The sequence below is a fragment of the Hyperolius riggenbachi genome, chromosome 11 (genome assembly GCF_040937935.1).
Source record: "Hyperolius riggenbachi isolate aHypRig1 chromosome 11, aHypRig1.pri, whole genome shotgun sequence".
Lineage (NCBI taxonomy): Eukaryota > Metazoa > Chordata > Amphibia > Anura > Hyperoliidae > Hyperolius > Hyperolius riggenbachi.
Genome location: NC_090656.1, coordinates 80,617,097 through 80,643,743, shown reverse-complemented (window position 1 = coordinate 80,643,743; position 26,647 = coordinate 80,617,097). Strand labels below are relative to the sequence as shown.

Genomic DNA, 26,647 nt, shown 5'->3' with positions numbered 1-26,647 from the left:
GTTTGCACCTTGGATATCTGTCATGCAGGCCGTTTTTGCCCAGTCTCTTTCTTATGGTGGAGTCATGAACACTGACCTTAATTGAGGCAAGTGAGGCCTGCAGTTCTTTAGATGTTGTCCTGGGGTCTTTTGTGGCCTCTTGGATGAGTTTTCTCTGCGCTCTTAGGGTAATTTTGGTCGGTCGGCCGGCCACTCCTGGGAAGGTTCATCACTGTTCCATGTTTTTGCCATTTGTGGATAATGGCTCTCACTGTCGTTCGCTGGAGTCCCAAAGCTTTAGACATGGCTTTATAACCTTTACCAGACTGATAGATCTCAATTACAGTACTTTTGTTCTCATTTGTTCCGGAATTTCTTTGGCTCTTGGCATGATGTCTATCTTTTGAGGTGCTTTTGGTCTACTTCTCTGTGTCAGATAGCTCCTATTTAAGTGATTTCTTGATTGAAACAGGTGTGGCAGTAATCAAGCCTGGGGGTGACTACAGAAATTGAACTCAGGTGTGATAAACCACAGTTAAGTTATTTTTAAACAAGGGGGGCAATTTCTTTTTCACACTGGGCCATGTAGATTTGGAGTTTTTTTTTTCTCACTAAATAATAAAAACCATCATTTAAAACTGCATTTTGTGTTCAATTATGCTATCTTTGACTAATAGTTAACAGTTTTTGATGAGCAGAAACATTTAAGTGTGACAAACATGCAAAAAAATAAGAAATCAGGAAGGGGGCAAATAGTTTTTCACACCACTGTATTTTATTCCCCACCATCCATGGCGGCCTGGAGGGGGAATAGTAATTAACATGGCCGGGACTTGTGCAACAGCAGGATCAGCCATATACCGGCTGTATCCTGCGGCCACGTCTCCCGGTGCCAAATCCTCTCGTACGCCAGTAGAGAAACGAGAAGGCTCTATAAGACCCAGAGCCTTCCCCCTCCTTAGGCAAGTATCTTTTTTTATTTTATTTCAGAAACGCTTCAGGTATACTTTATGGCTACTTTCACAGTAGGGCTTTGAAAATCAGGATCGCAACGGAGGGATGAAGGTGTATCACATATTACATGTGCGGTGAAGCAAACAGTACACAGAAAATATGCTTTGCTGTAACGGTTATCACACTCATTATGCGGAACTGCACTGCATGCACCAGGTTATGCCTACGGATTCCTTTGCACTTCGCTGCCGATACATCGATGTGAATGTAAATGCAGCACGTAAGCAATGCGTTTATATTGTCCAATGCCCCAGTGTTAATGTTGCCTGATGGGTCACACCAATAAGAGCATCCGTTGTAAAGTTGCTGGTTGCAAATCCTGGTTAGAGACGGTTAATGAGATGCAAATAATTGATGCAGGAATATGCAAATTTATGAATTTTATTTATTCAACCTTGGCAGGATTTTCCTGCATCAACTCGGAATTAATTGCATGTCATTGACTGTCCCTAACCAGGATTTGCAGCCAGCAACTTCACAGTGGATGCTATTATTTGGGCGATCCCTCAGGCTACGTTAACACTGGGGTGCTGCATCGGACAATATAATCACATTGCTAACGCACTGCAATTTTATTGTAAAGATGTATGGTGCCCAAACATCTAGCGACTTGTCGGCTGATCGACCACCGACTCAATAATTACCAGTATTATTGAATCGGATGCAAATCTGTGCAGCCAAGTGCATGCCAAATCTTGTTTGATGAGGCTTCACAAGGCTGATTCCAGATCGATTTCAGCACGAAATGGATCGGGAAACGGTGTATGGGCAGGCAACAGATCTCTCTACGATCAGAGAGAGATCTGTCTCTTGGTTGATCTACCCATACATCGTCTGATGTGTGGGCCCCTTAAATGTAAACTGCTGTTATTCCAGTCTTACCCAATGAACTGACCTTTATCACTGGTGTCTATCTACAGACTGAAGAGGACATCCTGCTGCGATCAGAACTGGAGGCTGTAGCCAAGAGCCATCCTGATCAGTTTAAGCTGTGGTTCACTCTGGACCGGCCGCCTAAAGGTAAGACTTTATAATTACTAGAGAACACATTTTTGAGAGTAATAATGCTTGTTATGCAGCCAGTGGCGTAGCTAAGGAGCTGTGGGCCCCGATGCAAGTTTTACATGGGGGCTCCACAAGCACTCTATACATAACAATTGATACGGCGCACCAAAACCAATGGCAATTGCAGTGTCAGAAGGGAATGGGGAGCACTTTGTTAATGATTATCACTATTCAAAGTATCTATAGAAGTCATTATTATGGACACAGGACCAATAGAGAGCTAATACTGTAGTTGAGGGAGGGCTCTTTGGGCGCCGCTGCGGTCACTACCTCTGCCCTATTACATGTGACCCCATTTTAGAAATAAGACACCCCAAGGTATTCTGTTAGGAGTATGGTGAGTTCATAGAAGATTTTATTTTTTGTCACAAGTTAACAGAAATTGATTTGTATTGGTTTTTTTTTTTCACAATTTCCGCTAACTTGTGACAAAAAATAAAATCTTCTATGAACTCGTCATACACCTAACAGAATACCTTGGGGTGTCTTCTTTCTAAAATGGGGTCACTTGTGGGGTTCCTATACTGCCCTGGCATTTTACCCTGCCCTATACCCCCCTCCCGCATGCCGGTATAGTCGCAATTTACATTGTGGTCTATGCAGGTCCATTTTAATGTAGTGCAGCTGGAGCCCAAATGACCTTCTTCAAGTTTGGCTTCCTACTTTTTATTTACCTGTACGTAATGTTTATGGATAAAATGGCCAAACCAGTTTTTTAGTAGTTATACTTTTGTCTGGATTATGTGTTTGTTGTCTAGCCAGCAAATCTGGTTTTCTAGCTTATAATAACTAATTTGATCATATAACACACTTTTTTTTCAGGGTGGAAATACGGATCAGGCTTTATCACCACAGATATGATTAAACAGCATTTGCCGGCACCTTCTGACAACCCACTTGTGCTGATGTGCGGACCCCCTCCCATGATCCAGTTTGCTTGTCAAGACAACCTGACAAAGCTTGGATATCCCGAGAACAGGAGGTTTGCCTATTAAAGAGCAACAAATGCATAAAGAGAACCTGAGATAAATAAACGAAAATTCATACATACCTGGGGCTTCCTCCAGCCTGATCGCTCCCTCTGCGCCATCCTCCGCCTTCTGTATCCTCCCTTAAAGGGACACTTAAGTAAAAAAAAAAAGAGTTTTACTCACCTGGGGCTTCCAATAGCCCCCTGCAGCTGTCCAGTGCCCTCGCCGTCTCCCTCCGATCCTCCTGGCCCCGCCGGCAGCCACTTCCTGTTTCGGTGACAGGAGCTGACAGGCTGGGGTCGCGAGTGATTCTTCGCGTTCCTGGCCACAATAGCGCTATCTATGCTGCCATAGCATATATCATATAGCAGCATAGAGGGTGCTAATGTGTCTGGGAACGCGAAGAATCACTTGCATCCCTAGCCTGTCAGCTCCTGTCACTGAAACAGGAAGTGGCTGCCGGCGGGGCCAGGAGGATCGGAGGGAGACGGCGAGGGCAGCGGAGAGCTTCAGGGGGCTATTGGAAGCCCTAGGTAAGTAAAACTAATTTTTTTTTGTTTGACTTAAGTGTCCCTTTAAGGTATCCTGGCCAGTCGGGGCTCACTGCGCATGTGTGGCCCGGCCACACGTGCCTGCCCCGTCGCACTCCTGTCAATGGGAGCTGCCTGCGCAGTACTACTACACAGGCGCAGAATTCTCCTGGCTGCAGAAGCAAGATGGGGAGCATGCACAGCCACACCGCGCATGCACCGACTGGCCGAAGATACCGGGACCCCTTACAGAAGATCAAGGATGGTGGTGAGGCAGCAAACAGAAAAGGAGGGGGCTGAAGGAAGTCCCAGGTATGTATGATTTTTTTTTCCTATTCATCTTAAGGTACACTTTAAATGCCACAACACCCAGGTAATAGCTACTGAGGATATAGAAGAGTATCTGCATGGACAGCTGTACACATTAAAGACTGGCTCCACCTAACATGGACCTACCTGCTTCTTGTATGCTTAGGAGACTCCATTGGTGACATTAATCTACAGTGGCTTGTGTCTCCAACCATTACTTCATTATCAAACCAAAAGCACCATTCACAGCTGGATTCCCCCAATGAATCCTAATTTGGCAACATTCCTAATTTGTGCTGGCAGCAGAAGCTGGAGAGAAATGGAACTTTCTGTGATGTCTCATCTGCGAAAGATTCAGTTTGCTGTAAAATGTTAAACTTTTTTTGGCAGGGATGAAGCCATTTTTTCTACTAATGCAGTTACGGTCAAACAGGCTGAACTTAAATCACCTCTCAATTTTTGTGTATATCCCTATTTTAAAGATTTTGTATGTTGTGGAAAATGCAAAACATGACCCAGCTTTGTCTTAAAATGTGGTCCTTTAAAACGAACCAGACGTTAAAGCTCTACAAGATAGCTCCTCCCTTTTACACTGGGAGGCCAGACAGGAACCCAGCCTTTCATTGGTTGCTGAAGATGGCATTATTTTTTTTGCTGGAGCTCGTGTGATGTAAACAATGAGAGGCCAGATTTCTTTGGCTTTACACTGTAGAAGATCGCAGATTAGTTGGCGATTTGGAAATTAAAGATGGCCATATATCTATCAACTTAGCGGCCGATCGACCATTCATAGTTACATAGTTATTTTGGTTGAAAAAAGACATACGTCAATCGAGTTCAACCAGTATAAAGTACAACTCCAGCTTGCTCCCTCACAAATCCCTGTTGATCCAGAGGAAGGCGAAAAAACCCTTACAAGGCATGGTCCAATTAGCCCCAAAAGGTAAAAATTCCTTCCCGACTCCAGATGGCAATCAGATAAAATCCCTGGATCAACATCATTCTGCCTTACCTAGTAATTGTAGCCATGGATGTCATTCAACTCAAGGAAAGCATCTAAGCCCCCTTTAAAGATTATATAATTATTGAATTGGATGAACATTGGTCCCGCCAAGAGCATGCAGATTAACGATGTGACAATTTCGGTCCAAAATTGTTCGCATATACCGATCGGACATGCTGCAAGATGTTGAGTTGGCGTGGTTGATCGGGTGCAGGACGATATCCCAATACAACATGTGTTATCGGGACAAGTGATAAAGCCCTTGACACTGTCATCCTCCTCTTCTCCCCAGTGCAATATACTTTACTTGTCCGCCACTGGCTCTGGGCTCCTCCATCCATACAAGCATCTCACGTGTTTGCTCGAGTAATGTTGGCATGTATGTGTCATCACACACACGCCCATGTATACGCTGGCAACCACGAGTATGTGGATTGCAGATGGAGCCCAGAGCATTTGGTGGACATGGGACAGGTAAAGTATACTGCACCAGGTGAGAACATTTTACAGTAGGGGGCAGCGCCAGGCCAGTAAAGGCTGCGGCACAAGGCCGATTCACTATCAATTTCACCAAGAAATCGATAGAGGATTGGATTACGGTGTATGGGATGGAAACCGATCTCTCTGATCAGACAGAGATCTGTCTCTCTTGGTCGATCTACCCATATATAGCTAGATGTATGGGCACCTTAAGGGTGGTTCTTCTCACTGTGAGTAGATGACATTTTCAAAGCATTTAATAAAAAAAAAAGTTAAAGCAAACCTGAGGTGAGGAAATGACAGGTTTGAAACTTACCTAAGAAGAAGGAAGTCTCTAGATAGCATAGAGCCTTCCCATTCCTCTGCCTGACTCTTAGTGCCAGCTCTACCCCTGGGTGTAGCTTTTCCACCGAACAGCTCTTTGTAAGTACTTGGGTATTCTTTAGAACTACTTGTCTCCTCAAGTGGTTCTGAAGGCAAGCGCCCACGTACTGCTTATGCACGGGTCCAGATTCATGCATGCGCCGTATGGATGTGCTCATCATCAGGTAATCTTCAGAATCACTAATGTCTCTGAATAGTTCTAAGTACCGTACTTACGAAGAAAGAGCGGGGTGAATAGCTACACTAGAGGATGGCACGGGACAGAAGGCTCTATAGTCTATACGATCCAGAGCCTTCTCTCTATTTGGGTAAGTATCAAATCTAAAGACTGTTTTCTCCAGGTTTGCTTTAGCTTTGCAATTAAAGGATAACTGAAGTGAGAAATATGTGGAGGCTGCCATATTTATTTCCTTTTATACAATACCAGTTGCCTGGCAGTCCTGCTGGTCTATTAGGATGCAGTAGTGTCAGAAACAAGCATAAAGGTAAGCTTTCAGATCTGGCTAAAAGTAATAGAGGCAGAGGATTAGCAGGACTGCCAGGCAACTGGTATTGTTTGAAAGGAAATAAATATGGCAGTCTCCATATCTCTCTCACTTCAGTTACCCTTTAAGCATCTAGTTTCTGTTACAGAGCCGTACAGTAGATCAAACCAAATGTTGCAGTTCCAATTGCTGCAGTAGTAGGAGTTGAGGGGGCTCCTGGCTGGGTAATGTAAAAGTGGTTTGACATTAAGCTGCTTATACTTACATACATACATAAGACGCCGGCCACTGAATGCTGGACGTAGTTAGGAACACACCTGTGCCTGGAGATGGGTCAATCATTTAAGAAAACTTTAAATATGTATTGAAATTAGAAAAAACAAACAAGAAAAGTCAGAGGTTTTACTTAAGAGTCACTTTAAATTTACAAAAGGTTTCCACAGACTCACCTTTCTTATAAAGCTTGGTAAAGGATAACTCCAGACAATTCAGCTGGGCTCATCAGAACCACGTCATTAAAATGTACACATATTAGAAATATTATGGCCATCACCTGATGATGTGGTTTATATACTCACTGAGCACTTTATTGGTTGGTAATGCCTGCTTAAAATATGTGAACATTACTGTTACCTGCTGGGATCTGGATTTGATTCCTCTGGTGACTGTTTGGAGACGAGTGCTCCAAACCTAGCGACAGGTTCTGTTGCTATGGAGGGGGTCTGAGAGCGTAGTGGTGAGGCAGGGCAAGGAGGAGAACAATTTGCTTGGCTATTGGTTGCTACCATGCGTCAGGGAACCCTAGTATGCATGCTAGATTATTGTTTGAGATGGTTCTGGGTGGCCACCTCGGCTGAGTGCCATCTATTGTGTATACCTAGCTTTACTCAAGCAGTTATCTAACCAGCCAATCATTTGGTAGCAATGCATGAAATAATGCCAACGAATACCAGAATGGGGTGATCAGAGTAGAAAGCTACGGCTGTAGTGGGCACAGGCTTACCATAACAACTCAAGAACCTGGTGATAGCCTTTCATTCAGAATTTGAGTATTTTGCTCTACAGTAATTGGAATTAGTGGAGGCAGGACCAACCTTTGCACAGGACCAATAATTAAAGCGGCATACACACACCAGATGAAACCACCGCCTCTGCCAAGAATCCAGTGTGTGTATGGTGGCCCATTGACCCCTCGTCTGCTCACCCAGCAGATCGATTTGGCCGAGCTACAGGCAAGAACATTTTTCTCTCTACTTACTGGGCTCCCGCGTGATGTCACTCCCGTCCCACCCCTGCAGGCTAATGACATGTCTATCAGCCTTGGCCCTGCAATTTTACAGAGGGATCTGGTGCGATTCCTTGTCAGACAACATTGCTTGTGTATGGGCCTTAAGCAATCAAGTTATCAATCATTAGCTTTCCATATGGACCAGCACTGTGCAATGTATTGATTGAAAACAAGAAAAGGATTAAGATGAAATAGGGCCCTAGGCAGTGGCATAGCTAAGGAGCTGTGGGTCCCAGAGCAAGGTTTACATTGGGGCCCCCCCAAGAACTCTATACATAACAATTGATACGGCGCACCAAAACCTGCCAATGGCAACTACAGTGTCAGAAGAGTACCGAGGGGATGGGGAACAGTTTGTTAATGATTACTACTAATAAAATCACCTATAGAAGTGATTATTACCAGCATAGGATCAATAGAGAACTAATTTTGTGGTTTAGGGTGGGCCCCACAGGGCTCCTCCGGCCCAAGTGCCCTGATGTGGTCGCTACCTCTGCACCCCCTATTGTTACGCCACTGGCCCTAGGCAAGATAGCAGTTTCTGCCCACCGCTGATAATTACCCAGCTTATTTGGTTTTTTTTTTTAGCTAGATTTGGTGGGGGCTATTATCCACCAGGCCCTTAGACTCTCCAGGCCCTAGGCAGTTTGCCTTGTGGGTGATCCGGCTCTGTTGCAAATGCAGCAGTTGCAACAACTGCAAAACAAAAAAAAAAAACCTGTCTGTTTGGAATTGTGATCACACCTCCAGTAAGCAGTCTGGTGGTGAGAGAATAGAAGGAAGGCAGCTGACACACCTGCAGAAATACAATCATGGCTTGGCCAGTATTAGTACAGTGCTCCTAATAAGGTGCTCAGTGAGTGTACCCCATACAGTCTCCTATAGGGACCCCTCCTGTATATTCAGCATCTATCAGCCTGAGAATACTAAAAGCACCAAGTGCGCATCTCCATAGTAACCAGACAGCATGAGGGAAGGGGTAAACCTCAGGATGGCTGCAGGTTTTTTTATCCGATGTATGTTATTTATGTGGTTCTGAGAATCCCAAGTGCATTGCCTTATAACTGCAGATAAGTTTTACAACACCTCAGAAAAAAAAGTTATAAACCACACTATAGCATAAAAATACAAATATGAACAGTTTAAATTATGTACATCGTCCACAAGGAATAAAAGTCATATAGGGAATAAGAACAGAGGGAAATATACAACATTCTAGAATACAGAAACTGGTGGTGTCACATCTCATCACTGATTTCTTTGATCTGCATGCTTGTTCCAGGGAAGTCACAAGGTCACAGTGGAAGCCTCTACACACATGCTTTTTTTTGTATCAGAGGCTGCCTTTGGCCAGTGCTCATCCTCTGGCTTTAGTACTGGCCTGGAACAGGCTGCATGTTCTATAACTGTGCCACAAAGCCAAGTGACAAACATGCAGTAAATGCAAAGTGTAGCTGAGACAGATTAAAATAGGAAAGTTAGCTACTTCCATAAAAAGAGAGAAGAGATCCTTCAGAGCTTCACCCGTCCTTGTGGAGACCACCATTGCCACACGCAAACCACCACAACATATCCAAAAAGCTCTTGTGGGATATGTTCTCATGGCCACACTCCACCGTGTATGAGTGTGGCCGTACTGTGCTAGGATGGCCATCCTTGTATATAGTAATTCAATGCCACTCATACACAAGACGACCAGATCAACCAGAAAGTCCCTGGAAGTGGTCTCCAGGAGCATATGGGAAATCTCTGAGGGATCCATTGGCTTCCCTCTTCGTAGATTTTTTTTTTTTAATTTTGATCAATGTGTTTGCTTCTTTTTTGGAACCTTGCGTAAATGGTGAGCTCAAAAACTCGTGGAAACTGATAACAACCAATTACTGAAATAAGGTGTACAGTTTAGAGGCTTCAGGCATCTTCACTGCCCATACTGAGCACTAGCAAGTGCTGGGCTCACAGTCGGTGAATTACTGCCTTAAGCCTCATGTGCTAAAGAGACCTAAAGCCTCATCTACCATGTGAAATTTTCCGTCAGACCAACCGGTCCAATCGGATTGCGATAGATTTTGCATTGATAAGTACCCAAAATCTATCGCAAAATTGATCCAAAACAATTTGGACATCTACACACGATGCAATTTCTGATCAGATCACTGGTCGATCTGACAGAAAATTGAACCATGTAGAGAAGGCTTAGTGGGATTGCCAGTGAGAGAATAGGGAAATAATGGTTGTGGTTGGCTGATGGTTAGCCTTCTGTGCTCAGCCTCACACAGCCTTTAACCTCCCTGGCGTTCAATTTCCACAGGATTTCTGTGCAAAAAGTGATTCAATTAATTTTTATAACCTTTTTTTTCCTGTAACTTGCCAAAATGTGTCAAGCAAGGGTCTAGTATACAGTGCAGGAGAGTATTGACATGTATCCATGTCAATACTGTTCACAGCAGGTTTTGTAGTGACTTCTATATCCATCAATACAACTAGGGAGGGTTAATAGACTTCCCTTCAAAGAGATGGCAATGCTGTCATAACGAAACAAGTCTGACGTGGTACAAGCACAATGTTTTCTATATGTTAAAAACAGAGGAATACATATAAAATAGGTGACAATTTGTATCAAAGATGCAAAAGTAAATTTTTGCAGCTTTAACACTTAGTTACAAAAAGGCCCTTCAATAAAATCCTTAAGTAAAGCCCCTAACATACTTGCCTACTCCTGAAGTCCCCACGCAGCAGCCTAGGAGGTGCAGAGCTGTGCCTACATCATCTAGTGCCAACGTGACCACAGCCCAGTGTGGAGATGTGAACAAACCTCAAGAATCTGATTCGCTGTGATGTTTCCACTGGTTCTCTTCCAGGCCCAGTAATGGTGGCTGTCTCTGTCCTTCAAGCCATTACATCACTGGTGAGAACCACTGAGCACAGTCCATCCAATGCAGTCTTTGGCTTCTTTGAATTCTTGCCCACAACCATGCGTAATGGCAGTGCATGGGGCTATCGCCAAGAATCGTAATTTTCCAGAAATCGATAGTTGTTCAGGAGCTCATCCTGGCTGAGCATGTTCTGCAACAGAAACCGGTAGATTGGTTATGTCATCAACACTCTCAGAGTACCGCAGCGATGCCACAGTGCTTCCCAAGGGTACTGAGCAAAGCTGAAGTATTAGAAAAGGTCTCAAACAACACAACATGGCAGAGTTATTGGTTTGGTTACTTAAAAGCCCAGTTCACAATCCTTTTGTGTGTACCGGCCCCAGACCCTACAGATAAATTGGCTAGATAGAGATCCAGGCCACCCCACCTGCACTAATACACCATGCGCTTCACTGTCGGCCTTCCCCCATATCAACAAAATGTGTAGCATACCTTTTTCCACTGCTGCAGTGAGGATAAAAAAAGGTATTTCTACTACGATATGCAGCTATAGTTGCAGTAATGGTGGCTGTCTCTTCCTTCAATGGCGACAGTAATTGTGTCTGTGCGCGCGTGCGCGTGTGTGATAGAGATGCTGAATAATTATTACTCAAAATGATGCTGGTGACTATTTCAAGATCATATATTTCTGTAATGACAGGTCACCTCATGTATCCTACAAGAGATCTAAGAAAGAAAAGTTTTCCACTTCTTCCAGCCCCTAGAAGTCTATCAAGTTCCATGCTGAAGTTCCGCTGTTCTCCAGGCCACCACTGTCCTCTCCATAAGATCACGGCTAGGTAGTGGTCTTCTGCACGGATGTGCCTCTCATGATCGTACGCATGTGTCCAGTAACGTTCTGCACTTGTCCAATTCCCAGAGACTTGAAGTGCACAAGTGCAGAGCACTCCCAGAAATGGGAGCACGATCAGGAGAGATGTATTCCATGTCCACGCCCAGGCAGAAGACCAGGACACATCCGTCTCGCTATTTTATGGAGGTGGCAGCAGTAGCCTGGAGAAGAGCGGAACTTCAGTGTGGGACCTGATAGACTTCGAGGGGCTGGAATAAGCCCCAGGTAAGTAAAGCTTTTCTTTTTCAGCTCGCCCCATGTGACCTTTAAGGTGCCCATTAATGATACAATCCTGATTGCACAATCTTACTACTTCTTTGTAATATGAGGGACTACCTAAGTATCCATACAAAGTACATTCATTTAGTGTATCCTACTACATTCATTTAGATTACCGTGGACTGCACAGAATTGCGGCCCACATACCAACCACTGACAAGTGTGAACAGCTCCTATATATAGAATAGGAGCTTTTCACTGTCAGTTTTGCAATGACAAAAATAATGTCTGTTTTACTTTCAAGTTGGAACACAGCCTAAGGGCCCTTTTACACTTAATCAGTTGGTTTGCGTTAGTACGCGTTTTTTCCATAGCAGTGCATTGGGAAAAAGATTTCAGTTAAACGCGTTAAGTGTGAAAGGTGCCATAGGAAAACATGGGACTTACTTTGAAAAGTCAGTTATAACGGAGAGCAACTGATTAAGTGTAAAAGGGCCCTTAGGCTGTTTTCCCACTTGAGCTGAGAATGGACATCTTCTGTCCATTCTCCGCTCATTGCTAAACTGATAGAGAACGGCTCATATTTTATAAATACGAGCAGCTCACACTTGTCACTCTGCAACAGATCCATTGTGGTAAGCAGGCCGCACCACTGTGCAGTCTGCGATAATCCCGGGTAGGTGGATGCGTTCCACGGGATTATCGCATCAGCCCTGGGTTACAGCGACACTACAATGCCCTCTCCCGCACGTGGTCCCGCTCAAGTGGGAACCAATCTTTCAAGAGGCCCATAGAAAACTGATAGAAAACTGATACAAAACTGACAGGACTGGAATGGAACCGTACACCTTTTATACTGTATATGAACCCAGCCAAACAAAACTGATGCAAACTGATAGGACTGGAACGGAACTGTACAGATTTATGGGTGAACCCAGCCTAGCTCAGTTGCTGTAATTTATAACTGAACGGACAACTGATGTGCAGCCCAGGTAAAGGTAATGTCCATATTTCCCTATGGCTTGGTTCACATTATATGACTTTTAACAAAGTTTCTTTAACTACATAACGACCGCCCCACGCCAATGGTCATGGATGCCGCGGCAGCCCCAGGACCGCCTAACACCAATTGGCGTCAAGTCCTGGGGCCGGCTACTGCAGGAGATTGTGCACAGGCTGCACGCGCATCTCCTGCTTGGGACGGAGCTCCGCCCCGCCTTCAGTCTCTGTGCTGCGATCAGTTAGTACAGCGCTGCAATCAGCGTGTCACACGGCTGTCCCGCTGGCACACTAGAGAGTGATCGGCTCTCATAGGCAGAAGCCTATGACAGCCGATCGCCATGATTGGCTGGCTGGGGGGAGGGAGAGGTTTGGGTAAATAAATAAATGGTTATAAAAATTACAAAAATAGAGATATATATTTAAAAAAAAAAAAAAACACTGGGGGGCGATCAGACCCCACCAACAGAGAGCTCTGTTGGTGGGGTGGGGTCACTAGTGTGCTGTGTTGTACGGCCCTGCAGCTTGGCTTTAAAGCTGCAGTGGCCTATTAAGCAAAAACTGGCCTGGTCTTTAGGGGGGTTTAGCACTGTAGTCCTCAAGTGGTTAAAATGCACTGCTATGGACCTACTGATCAGTTAAGCCACATCAGTTTTTCAGCATGAAAGAGACCTAAATGACAGTTGGGAGAGATGAGCTGAAACTAGACTTTTGCACAAGACAATTAGGGAGGAAGGAGCAAGAGACAGCACATATGCAAATCTGTGGCAAGGAGACCAGCAGTGAGGAAATGCAGCACTCAGTTAAAATTCCCCTAGCTTAAAGTGAACCTAAAGCCACACAAAAAAATGAGATGAACTCACCTGGGGCTTCCCTCAGCCCCCTGCAGCCGATCGGTGCCCTCGCAGCTCCGGTCCGATGCCTCTGCACCCGCCGGCGAACACTTCCGGTTTGGCCGTCACCGGCCGACAGGCATGGGAACGCGAGTGATTGTTCGCGTTCCCAGCCTGTATATCGCCCCCTATGCTGCTATTGCGGCCTCCTGGCAATAGCAGAATAGGGGGCGATATACAGGCTGGGAATGCGAACAATCACTCGCGTTCCCATGCCTGTCGGCCGGTGACGGCCAAACCGGAAGTGTTCGCCGGCGGGTGCAGAGGCATCGGAGCGGAGCTGCGAGGGCACCGATCGGCTGCAGGGGGCTGAGGGAAGACCAAGGTGAGTTCATCTCATTTTTTTGTGTGGCTTTAGGTTCACTTTAAAGGATCTGTGAGCTGTAAAAAATAAAAATTAAAGCTTTACTTCCTCGAGGCTTCCTCCAGCCCCTAGAAGTCTATCTGGTCCAACATTGCAGTACCACTATCCTCCAGGGTCCCCTCTGTAAGATCACCTACCCCAGCTGGCTTGCAGGCTTCTGCACACGTGTGCCTTTCGCGATCACACTCCAGTGGCTGGAAGTGTTCTGCACTTGCGCAGTTCACAAAGACTCAAGTCAAAGCAGATTGCTCCCAGCCACGGGAGCGTGATCACAAGACGCCCATGACCCAGCTGGGTTTGACAATGGAACTGCAGTGCTCACCAGCAGGGCACCAGGGTGGGGGGGATAACTGACACTGCAGTGAGGGGCCCAGGGCTTCTGGGGGGCCTGGGCCCCCCAAAAGTGCTGGAAGGGCCACATGTACTGGCTGCAGGCCTGTGGCTCATTAACCAGTACACCGCGTTCTAGCACTGAGAGAAGAGTGACATCAGCACTTGAACGTGGGGAGCAGACGAGTGAGCCTGCTACAGCGGACTTTCTATACAGGGGCACCACCTACATCTGGCTACAGGCTACCTATACTGGGCCACCACCTATTCCTGGCTACCTATACTGGGGCTGGAACCACCTATACCTAGCTACCTATACTGGGGCACCACCTATAATTAGCTACTTATACTGGAGCGCCTATAGCTTGCTACGTATACTGGTGCACCACCCATACCAGGCTACCTACACTGGGGGCAACTATACCAGGCGACCTATACCCAGGGCACCACCTATAGTTGAATATCTATACTGGGGTACCTGTATCTTGCTGGCCTGTACCGGGGCACCAGCTATACCAGGCTACCTATACTGGGGGTATCTACACCAGGTTTCCTATACTGGGGTACCACCTATAGCTGGCTACTTATACTGGGGGAACCTATACCTGGCTACCTATACTGGGGGCACCTATACCTGGCTAGGGCAGGGGGACGAGCTGAGACAGAAGGGGACAAGAGGTAACACAGGGATAAAAGAGGCACAGGGGGAACAGAGATGGATAAAAGAGGCACAGGGAGAAAAAATGAGACGGGAACATGAGGTCACACAGAGGGACACAAAAGAGGCACAAACTGAGGTGAGACAGAGAGGGACAAAAGAGGCACAGTAAGAAAGAGGGGGACAAAAGAGAATGGATAAAGGATAAGAACAGATCTACAAGTCCCTATCTTATTTGTTGTTAGCCAGGGACTACCTTTATTTTGCTAGTATTTGGCTCCACCCACAACATGCCATGGTCACGCTTTCTTTAGTGTCTGAGCCATGCACACTTTTCGCCCAGCGCACGGACACGGGGGTGGGGTGGTTAGTGGGCGGGCACAGCAACCAGTGGGTGGGCCCAGGCCTGATGATGTGTGAGGGGCCCCAAAATTTCTGGTGGCGGCCCTGCTTACTAGATAGACTTCTATGTGCTGAAAGACGCCCCAGGTAAGTAAGTTGGGTTCAGATACTGGCAGCACTTTTTCTTGGGGTGAATGAAATAAAAATCGCTTCTAAAACACACCAGATTCAGACATCTTCTTTTTACGAAAACACTTTGCTGCAAATATTAAGATTCCCTCGATACAGCTATAGCAGACATCAGTGATAAAGATAGAAAAGAGTTGCTACTTACTGTGAGGTTATTCATTCCTTCAGAAAAAGCCCCTATTTGCTTTACCATCCCCTCAGAATGTTCCATCTGTAAAATCATCCAGCAGCCTCATCAGTAGGAGGGAAGATTGGTGAGTAGCGCACACTCTGTCAGAAGCCGCCCATGCACCGCACACTATAGACACACCCTGTCACACAGCCTGTTGTGGTTAGAAATCATTAATGTACATGCAGGAATGACCAATGGATATAAAGGGGCTCTCCACTGCAAGTGTAAAATCTATAAGCTGGCAGCAACAGATGTCCAACAATCTGACTGAAATCAGCTCACATCACAAAGGGAAATGGAGCCTTTTTCTGCTTATTGCTGTTCAGTTTTCATTACCAAAAGAGAAATAAAAGGAAATGAAGGAAATAAAGTGACAATATCAGATGGCGGTGGAAGTAGTAGCAGAAGACGAAGGTAAGAAAAAAAAGGTAAAGAAAATCTGAAGCGATTTTTAAAAACAAAAAAAAGAGATACTTACCTAAGGAGAGGGAAGGCTTTGGATCCCATAGGTCCCCCTCGTTCCCCCGCAAGCTTCTGCGGTCAAATCTCCTACTGCGGGAGATTTCGGGAGCCATAGTCCTCCCGAAGACCGGTGGTGGCTCTGTACTGTACGTGCGAGTGCTTGAGAGAAGGCACATGCGCAGTACAGAGCTGCCTGTCTTCGGAAGCCCGAGTACTTCCAAAGACTTCCGAAGCCCAGCCAAAGTGGAAGAGAGCAGTCTGCGACCAACGGGTCGTAGACTGGTAACGGGGGAGTCTGCAGGGGAACGCGGGGACCGTGAGGAGAACGGGAAGGCTCTATAGGACCCCCGGAGCCATCCTTTTCCTTAGGCAAATATCGGTGTTCGTTTTAAATTTCGCTTCAGAGTTCAGACTCCCTTTAAAAATGGGGTGGGGCAAAAGTGGGGTCAATGCCTTTTCTGAGCAGACTTTTCCTTTTTCTGTAGGTGGACAGCCTTTACCACCAGGGGCGTAGAAACACGTACCGCCCCTGTCCGCGCTCCCGCACGCCGCCACCCGGAGATCAATGAATGGGAGAAACCGTTCCCGTTCGATGATCTCAGCCCCCAGCAATGATCGGCTGCTTCTATGAGAAGCAGCGCGATCATTGTGAAAAAAAAAAAAGTTTCCCAGCGTCCTGTAAGCGTACGTCCGACGCTTACAGGTCGCATGAACAAAAAAGAACTGTGGCCATCTTGTGGCCAAATAGTAAAACTACATCCAAAAACATTTTTCATATATAAATACCTAGTTTTACATTATAAATTAACTAATTACCTCCCACACTCCCCAACTCTTTTTTTTGTAATAGAAAGAAAAAAAAATTACAATAAAAAAAATAAATACATACATAGTTACCTTAGTTACTTTGTAAACTATGGGCTTGTAATTAGGGATGGATGCAAAACTGAAAAAAATCCACCTTTATTTCCAAATAAAATATTGGCGCCAAACATTGTGATAGGGACATAATTTAAACGGTGTAATAACTGGGACAAATGGGCAAATACAATACATGGGTTTTACTTATGGAGGCATGTATTATTTTAAAACCATAATGGCCGAAAACTGAGAAATAATGAATTTTTTCAGTTTTTTTCTTATTCCTCCTGTTAAAATGCATTTACAGTAAAGTAGCTGTTAGCAAAATGTACTCCCCAAAGAAAGCCTAATTGGTAGCGGAAAAAAAAGATATAGTTCATTTCATTGCGATAAGTAATTATAAAGTTATAGACAAATGAATGGAAGGAGCACTGAAAGGTGAAAATTGCTCTGGTGGTCAAGTGGTTAAAATACCCACCATGAAATGTACAAACAAAAGTGAGACAAGGAACAAACAATATTTTTGAACATGTTTTGTCATTGCTTTCGTCTCTAATGCCACCTTGAGGCAAACTGTAGTTACTGCATTAGTGAAGACATCCAAAAAGTGAAAGTGTATGGTAGCACAGATTATCCTATAAACTGATGAAATGAATGCGGCAGCGTGCTGCTGCTGCTGCATTCATTTCATCAGTTTATAGGATAATCTGTGGGGTTTCTGCATGCATTTTTTCTGCACACCATGTGTGCTTGTATGTAGAAAGACATGCACGTTTTCCGACAGCAGCTCACGTAATTGATAGAGAAAACGCGCAGTGTGTGGAATTATGCTGCCCTGCTGTGCTTGCTTGATTCAGTATAGAGGGATACTTTGTTGTTAATATTGAAGTTTAGGATTTGTAGAATTTTTTTTTTTTTTGCCCTGCTGTGCTGTCAGTTGTTTTTTTTTGCATGCAAATAACACATTTAAGTGTGGAATACATGAGTTCTCAGTCTAAATTCGTTTTCCGATGCAGAAAACATGCATGTAAAAAGACAAGTGTGAATGTTGCCATAGGTACTCAGCAGAACAAGTAAACAATCAACATCTACCTGATAGAAATCTATAGTACTCTTGGCTTGGCTGTACTACACATCACATCATTTGATTATAGACTCCTATGAAACATTAGTGTACCGCAGAAAATGGCTGCCATTATCTAGACAGACTCTACATAAGTGTACCTTAGCCTGGACCTCATGGATCAATGCCAAATAGCCGTCGTAACCGTCTGGTTGGTGCACCCACAACTACTCTCTTTAAAGAGAAAATGTGACCAAGAATTAAACTTCATCCCAATCAGTAGCAGATACCCCCTTTCCCAGGAGAAATCTTTTCCTTTTCACAAACGGATCATCAGGGGGCTCTGTATGGCTGATATTGTGGTGAAACAGGAAAGTGTGAGGACCATGGTCCTGGCAGTTTCCTGTCTGTGAACCTCGTTGCATTGTGGGAAATAGCTGTTTACAGCCTTTTCCAACTGCCAAAAAAGCAAGCAGCAGTTACTTCCAGTGACATGACCTGCCAGCAGTAAAAATGTCACCATGTGATAAATGTCAGAATGTAAATCAGGGAGAGGAAAGATTTTACAATGGGCAAACACTGACTAAATCATTTACAGTATAAATAATTATTGTAAAAGTGAAGCACTTTTTTATGACATTATTTTCACTGGAGTTCCTCTTTAAGTGTGCACCTCTTCGCCCGTGACTTTTTCATAGTGTATTTTTCATACTACAACGTTTCTATACTGCTGTCATCTACTTTGGGAATAAACTATGGTGACTGTGTACCTCCTCTTTTGGATTTATTGTATCTTAGAGAATGTCACTTTGGAGATATTTAAACAGTTTATCAATCGAACCAAGGCAAAAACACATTCAAAAATGTGTGTTGCCTTGATAGTATAATGCATGCACACCGATTAAAACAAAATGTCTAAACATGATGAGTATGCAACGGCCGGGTCCGCAGTGGTCTGTTACATAATGCACGCGTTATAATGAGTGTGAACTGCAATGGAGACTGGCCACAGACTTTAATACAACAAAACCTGCATTCAGCGAGTTAGAATAACATGGTCAGTTACTGTGAACAGGCCTATAAAATTGTATGGACAGTGAGTTATGTTGCAGAATGATTCTGCAACATAACTGAGCACTGTGAACTAGTCCTACAGGTTTATGTCTATAGTCACCTGGTGAAATTGCTAGCAGTGTCACTTTGCAGCACTAGGGTTTCACATCTGAAACTCAGACAGGAATCCATTTGTATGCCATTTATATGGTTTTCCTGCATTTGCTCGAGATTATTTCTTGCATTCCAGTTCTCTCCCATATTCCAAAAATATACTGGTTTGTTAATGTTATACCAAACCTGGTCTTAAGACTATAATAAGGACATTTGATTATGGTATTAGAGTGTGAGCTTTTCTGTAGACAGCAATATAAATTGTTAAATGTACTCTATAAAGAGCAAAATAAAACATCAGTGTTAAATAAAGGAATCATAGGAAATACAATATTACTATATACTGAAGTGTGCTTAAAATAAGTTAAAATGATGCTTTAATAAATAATGCAATATACTTTTATTGCCGATTTTGTTTGCCTTGTAAAATAGGGCCTGGTGTTCTGAAAGGTTTATAGCGCAAAATGTGAGCCAGGAGCAGGCCATAAAGCTCACATTTTATACTGTATAGCCGCCAAGCAAAACAAATTATTGATTTGGACCTCATTTTCAATTAGTAAAGTTATACACCAGTCACCTAAAGGGCACCTTAATTGCGAGGAATATGGAGGCTGACATATTTATTTCCTTTAGGTAACCAGTAAGTTAGGAGAAAGATAAAATTAGATACTTACCTTGGGAGGGGGAAGCCTTTGGATTCTTATGAGGCTTCCCCCATCTCCCTCCGCCTGACCGATCCAGCATTGGTAGCCATGAAAAAGCAGCAACAGTAATACTTACCTTTGCCTGCCGTCTTTTCACTCCAGTGGACATAACTGATTGGGTTTGGCCGGAGCCTGAGGGGGAAGCGGATACTGTGCAGGTGCGAGGCTCCCGACAAGTGGTGACAAGGGGATTCTCTGGGGTCCCAGTGCTGGATCCTCTCTGGTGAAAAGGATGGAGGAAGCTTCTTTTGGATCTAGAGGCTTCCCTCTCCCGAGGCAAGTACCCCCCCCCCCCCCTTCCCCCCGGACACTTTGAACAATGCAAATTCCCTCTGCCTCTAATGGTTTTAGCCATAGACCCTGAACAAGCATGCAGCAGAGCAGGTGTTTCTGACAAAATCTGACAAGATTTGCCACATGCTTGTTTCTGATGTGATTCAGACACTACTACAACCAAATAGATCAGAGGGCTTCCAGGCAACTGGTATTATTTAAAAGGAAATAAGTATGACAGCCTCCATATACCTCTCATCCACCCAACAGACCTGACAGTTAGAAGATGTTTTGACCTAGTCAACTAGTGCACCTGGAAGAAAATTAAAAAGAGGGAAGTCTCTGGATAGCCCAGTGGCTTCTCGATCCACAAGCCCACCATGTATCCCTCATAGGATATCCGATAAGAGCTTGTTGGATATGCTCTCGTGGACATGCTCCTGTCCATGTACGAGTGCAGCCATACTGTGCATGCGTTACGTACATGAGAGGCTTGGTGTTTCTGAACAGGCATGGCCCATACTCCCGCATGTGCAGTATGGCTGTGCTTGTACATTGGGGAGGGGGGCTCAGGAAGGCCCTCACCAGTGGTGGTATCAAGGAGGACATGGCTGGAGGAGGCTTCCCACTACACAGTTGCTGCCAAGCATATTCCATTCATTGAAGGGCACCATTATGAGATAATCAAGGTTGCTCCCATTACCTGTTGCCGGTTCTGATATGTGGATCACACAGGGCATGATTCACAAAGCTTTTTACCCCTTTTCCCGTTTTCACCTTATCTAGATTACATTTTTAAAGGGGTTCTGTGGTATGGCTAAAAAAACTAAAACGGACACTTAGCTTGGGCTTCTATCAGCCCCCTGCAGCTGTAATGTCCCGCAAAGTCCTCCTACGATCTTCCGTTCCCCGCCGCCGGTAACCTGCTAATTATTCGTCTAACTAGACGAACAGAACTGCGGCTGCGTGGCTGCGCACGTACTCGCTCCCGCACGCGTCATCGGGAGCTTACTGCACAGGCGCAGTACAAGAAAACTTTGTACCGCACCTGCGCAGTAAGCTCCCGATGATGTGCGCGGGAGTGAGCACGCCTGCGGCCATGGCCACGCAGCCGCAGTTCTATTCGTCTAGTTAGATGAATAATAAGCAAGTTACCAGCAGCGGGGAACGGAAGATCGTAGGAGGACAGCACAGGACATTGCAGCTGCAGGGGGCTGATAGAAGCCCAAGGTAAGAGTCGGTTTTAGTTTTTTTTAGACATGCCACAGAACCCCTGTAGCCTCCCTGGCGTTCTGATTCCCCAGGATTTCCGTGCAAAAAGTGGTTCAATTAATTTCCAATAATTTTCAACCTTTTTTTTTTCCAATCAATTTTTTAAAAATATTGAATTCAATACAGGTTATTGTATTGAATTCAACTTAAAAAAAAAAATGTTTGCAGTGAGATGTTGACGCTGTGTGACCCTGGTGTCATCAACGCCGATCGGCGGGGGACATGTCATCGCTGAGGGAGAAGCAAAATCCGTACAAGGACATGGAGGACGGCACTGGGGAAGCTATCAGAGGTACGTGACGAGGGATCAGCACGCCAATGCTGAGTATAAGACCCAGATGTGAAGGCAGGTGTATAGGGAGCCAAATGTAGCCAGGTGTCAGGGTAGCCAGATGTCAGGGTAGTCAGGAGTGTAGCCAGATGTCAGGGTAGTCAGGAGTGTAGCCAGATGTCAGGGTAGCCAGATGTCAGGATAGTCAGGAATGTAGCCAGATGTCAGGGTAGCCAGGAGTGTAGCCAGTTATGGGTAGCCAAGTGTGTAGCCAGGTATATAGGGTGCCAGGTTTAGCCAGTTATAGGGAGGTAGGTGTAGCCAGTTATAGGGTGCCAGGTGTAGCCAGGTATATAGGGGAGCCAGGTATATAGGGTGCCAGGTGTAGCCAGGAGTATAGGGTGCCAGATGTCCCCTCCCTCCCGATCTCCCCCCCTCGATCCTCACTTTTGGGCTGGGGGATCCCCCTCTGCGGGTGGGGGGATCCCCCTTCTGTGCGGGGTAATTTGGGCTGAGGGATCCCCCTCTGCGGGTGGGGGGATCCCCCTTCTGTGCGGGGTATTTTGGGATGGGGGATCCCCCTCTGCGGGTGGGGGGATCCCCCTTCTGTGTGGGGTATTTTGGGATGGGGGATCCCCCTCTGCGGGTGGGGGGATCCCCCTTCTGTGCGGCGTGCGGGTGGCCTCTACCCCCCTCCCCCCATCCTGGCTTCCCCCCCCCCCCCTTCCCTGTCTAAGCCCTGCCTTTGAGCAAATAGAACTACTCACCCAGGGGCCCTCTCCAGCGCAGCACTTCTTCCTCCATCGCAAAGTCCCGTCTGTTTACAGTTACATTACGAGACTTGGTGACGTCACCAAGTCTCGTAATGTAACTGTAAACAGACGGGACTTTGCGATGGAGGAAGAAGTGCTGCGCTGGAGAGGGCCCCTGGGTGAGTAGTTCTATTTGTTCAAAGCCAGGGCTTAGACAGGGAAGGGGGGGGGGGGGAAGCGAGGATGGGGGGAGGGGGGGTAGAGGCCACCCGCACGCCGCACAGAAGGGGGATCCCCCCACCCGCAGAGGGGGATCCCCCATCCCAAAATACCCCACACAGAAGGGGGATCCCCCCACCCGCAGAGGGGGATCCCTCAGCCCAAATTACCCCGCACAGAAGGGGGATCCCCCCACCCGCAGAGGGGGATCCCCCATCCCAAAATACCCCGCACAGAAGGGGGATCCCCCCACCCGCAGAGGGGGATCCCTCAGCCCAAATTACCCCGCACAGAAGGGGGATCCCCTCCACCCGCAGAGGGGGATCCCCCATCCCAAAATACCCCACACAGAAGGGGGATCCCCCCACCCGCAGAGGGGGATCCCTCAGCCCAAATTACCCCGCACAGAAGGGGGATCCCCCCACCCGCAGAGGGGGATCCCCCATCCCAAAATACCCCGCACAGAAGGGGGATCCCCCCACCCGCAGAGGGGGATCCCTCAGCCCAAATTACCCCGCACAGAAGGGGGATCCCCCCCACCCGCAGAGGGGGATCCCCCATCCCAAAATACCCCACACAGAAGGGGGATCCCCCCACCCGCAGAGGGGGATCCCTCAGCCCAAATTACCCCGCACAGAAGGGGGATCCCCCCACCCGCAGAGGGGGATCCTCCATCCCAAAATACCCCGCACAGAAGGGGGAACCCCCCGCTCGCCCTAGCACATTCTCTCCCTAGGGATTCCCTAGGGAGAAGCATGCAGCAGCCTTCAGAGGCTGCTGCAGCGCTGCTGATCACAGCGTGAGAGGGGAAAGTGCAGGACGAGCTGAGCTCGTCCAGAACATTTCCAGCAAGTTTTCTTTGGACGACCTCAGCTCGTCCAGAACGCTAGGCAGGTTAAGCTCACAAAGAACAAAAAATATAATTAAGGTAAGAAAAGTAATATTGAAATTAAGTTAATCAAGAACAACTTACTTTGAGTGATTATTTTGCTTGTAAATGTGCTGCAAGGTTATTTTTTTTATCAATTAGGTGATAAATCATTTATGAGAAGTTTTGTGAATACAGCCCAATATGTAGCACACAGGGTTAGAACAATGATTCACAATGGAATTATAGGATGAAATGTCCACATGAATGTATAGTCATATCCATTTATTACATCTTTTCTGATCAATTAATAAAGCAGTCTTTTCTATACTGTACATGTAACATTTATCTAAAAACTCATTTTCTTCCAGCGTACCACTTAGGCCTGAGCAAAACTAATTCATTATATAACACTGCTCAACAAATATTTACATAGATCATAATTGTCTCTGTATTTAAATATTAGTGGTTAAATTAAAGATAAAAATTCAGCCTCTGTATAAAATCTTTGGAAGAGTCTGTGGCGTGTCCTGGGCCAGGTCATGCTTGGCACCATATAAAAATCTCTAAGTTTATATCTTTTAAAAAACAAAAGTCTGTGTCCGGGGTGAAGCCATGCTGGTAATGGCGGCCGGGTAAGAGAACGGCAATGCACGGTTATGAACATAGACGACAATGAGGGGATGGGGGATGATGCCAAATGCAGATGCCATCAGATTAGTCTGCCCACCTGCTCCAGCTTCTCAGCTTCTCTTTCAGGACTGTTGTTGGGGGCCTTGAATTCGCTCTTGGAGGGAGAGGCATCCACCGGACACACGTAGTCTGTGGAGTCGTCAAACTTTTTCTTTCGGAGGTGTCCAAAGTGAGACAGTCCAAGCTTCTTTGGCTGGAATTGCAGAAAATGGTATGAATGAGAGAACATTCAGTATTTAGTAATAGTGCCCATTAACGGTACGGTCTCCGAAGCTATCGACCACATGATCAGACGGACACAGTAAAGGGGCACTACAGTGAAATTTAGGCTACTGGGATTACCCTAGTAGCAGGTTTCTAATAGCAACACATATTTGGTAGTTTTTGTTTGTTTGTATATAAAGGTTGGCTGGATAGGATAATTTATAGTACGCATACAGATCAAAGCTCCTTAGCTACGTCACTGTAGGTACAATTTTTTTGTTCTTACAGTTTAACATGATTAAACTTATTTTATATGAAAATAGCATGCATTATTATCTTTTTGATTATGATATTTTTAATGATAATGAAAATGATCTTTACATAAACTTAATAATGCTGTTGACCACACCCTGTTATCTCCTCACACAAGAATTGTTCTGATAAGTGAACATAATCTGCCACAGTTTCTGCTCCCTCCCTCCACATGTGATGGCCATCATGTGACCTGAAGAGTGTCGACTGACTGACTGAGTGACCTTATTCACAAATATCAGGAGAGCAGTAAGTTTGAAAACTGCTAACAGACTGCAATATTAAAAATGGTGAGAGGACTATTTGTAAAATAATATTATATTTCTTGACTGGTTTGGAAACAGGATATATCTTCTTAAGTTTTACCGCTGTCTGAATCCTGAATTGCAGGGTTTCCACTTCCTGTCCCTGGACACCTACAACATTTCTTGGAACACTGGTGGCCCTTAGAACAAGAAATTATACATATACATACACATGTCTGCAACCCTTCTGATGGTGCAAACTCTTGATACCTAATAAAAAGTCAGGATGGAGAATGAATTATGATCTCCAAAATTCTCCCAACCAATGCTAACATTAGCAATTAGGGCCATAGAGTATTTTATATAACAAAAAAATTTTAACTCAACGGTTAGGAGACAGCAGGGAGCACCCAGAAGCATAAAAAACGCACCCGGACTTTGGCAGTGGTGGACAGAGGTGTGTAGGTTGTAGAATCCATGATCTCTCTCTTCTCCTGCTGGGCTTCTGGACCAATCAGTAAGCTGAAATTAGTGGCTAGATGTCTCCTCAGTAGTGTCTTCTGTGGCGGAATGTTCAGGAGCATGGCGAGGGTATCGGAGTTAAACCGAGGTTCTAGTATCTGTGGAGACAGAGGTTTCTGTTTAAGATCTGAGAACATATCCCGAATAGAAGAGATCAGCATATATAAATCCTGATTGAGAAAATGTAATGGGAAAAGGAAATGCTGGTCATGATCAAGTGATCATGTCTCTCTCCTGCTTCCTGTTTTAACCTATACAGGAAGCAAAAAGAGAAATTATCACATGATTTAGACCAGCCATTGACAGTCATGTGACCAAAGGGATCAAGTCTGTCACCAAACTCTCCTTGCGGAAAATCTCGAAGAATAAACAGATCTTTAGTTTGAATAATTTACTATCCATTGTACCACTTCCAGGAACTTACTAAATGGTTCCATCTGTGAATGTGCAAAAAGCAAACTTCCTTACTTACATTTGCCTGTTTTTTTTTTTTTTTAATTTTCAGAATAACGGATCTAAATGTTTTGATGCACCGACTACAGCCATTGCTTTTCACATGACTGTGATGAGGTTCTGCAGTACAAGACAGCTAAATAATGATGACTCCAAGCTGCAGTAGGTTTTGGAATGTAATTTTAGCTAGAACTGATGTGTACGAACTTGTGATCCCAAGTGCTGAGATCTGTGTCAGAGTTCAAGATCTCTGCAGTGATTTTGGTACAGAACTCATCAGCTACAGTCAGCTTTACATTGTTGAGGTCAGGACATCCCCATTTATCACACTACAACAGTAAAAATAGCCTTCAGGGATTTCTGTGTTAATAGGCGGTAATCCCTCTTCTGGCTGAAAGCCAAACAGGAAGTGAGGGTCTCTAGTGCTCACTTCCTGTAGCGTAAATACGATGTGCACGGAAATGTATTGAAAAAACGCGCCACAACGTCGACGATAAAACCATTTACAAAAAAGCTGTATCGATATAGACTTACATGACTTCCGGTCCGCCGCACAAGCTGGCCATCATTGCGCAGATGCCCTTACGTTGGCTGTGCAGCGAAAAGGGCACTTCTGGCACATCGCACCGGTCCGGGACAATATGAAAGGACCCTTATAGACTTTCATTGCCAAGCAATACCGTACGGTAAGACAACACAATGAAAGCACCCAAGTGTAAAAGGAGCCTAATGGATTCTTCCTTCAGTGTTAATTTTGTTTTGAAGCCGGGGGCATAGTGCACTAATAGAATTAACACCTGATAAAAACAATGGAGCAAAGTGCTGACCTAATCCACCTGCTTCGGTAAGCGCTGCCCTCACAAGCTC

At 45.3% G+C, this 26,647-nt stretch overlaps 2 protein-coding genes across 12 annotated transcripts in view; one reads left to right on the top strand and one right to left on the bottom strand.

Annotated features, from left to right (window-relative positions):
* LOC137539225 (NADH-cytochrome b5 reductase 2-like) overlaps positions 1-3,108 on the top strand; it is a 33,750-nt gene extending 30,642 nt beyond the window's left edge. Inside the window, exons 8-9 of the mRNA XM_068261762.1 lie at positions 1,914-2,013; positions 2,881-3,108. Coding sequence (XP_068117863.1) covers positions 1,914-2,013; positions 2,881-3,053 — 273 coding nt within the window. The 3' untranslated portion in view covers positions 3,054-3,108. The remainder of the gene's footprint in view (positions 1-1,913; positions 2,014-2,880) is intronic.
* A 3,500-nt stretch (positions 3,109-6,608) lies between these two features.
* Positions 6,609-26,647, bottom strand: part of PPFIBP2 (PPFIA binding protein 2) — a 308,186-nt gene continuing 288,147 nt past the window's right edge. For 9 of the 11 annotated variants that reach the window (XM_068259523.1, XM_068259524.1, XM_068259526.1 and 6 more), the window contains 4 exons: positions 25,237-25,425; positions 24,082-24,237; positions 15,413-15,478; positions 6,609-10,571 (listed from right to left, as the gene is read on the bottom strand). In XM_068259523.1, coding sequence (XP_068115624.1) covers positions 10,503-10,571; positions 15,413-15,478; positions 24,082-24,237; positions 25,237-25,425 — 480 coding nt within the window. In that variant the 3' untranslated portion in view covers positions 6,609-10,502. Of the gene's footprint in view, positions 10,572-15,412; positions 15,479-23,615; positions 24,238-25,236; positions 25,426-26,647 lie in introns of those variants that run through there. The other 2 variants (XM_068259531.1, XM_068259533.1) reach the window with 1 other exon arrangement.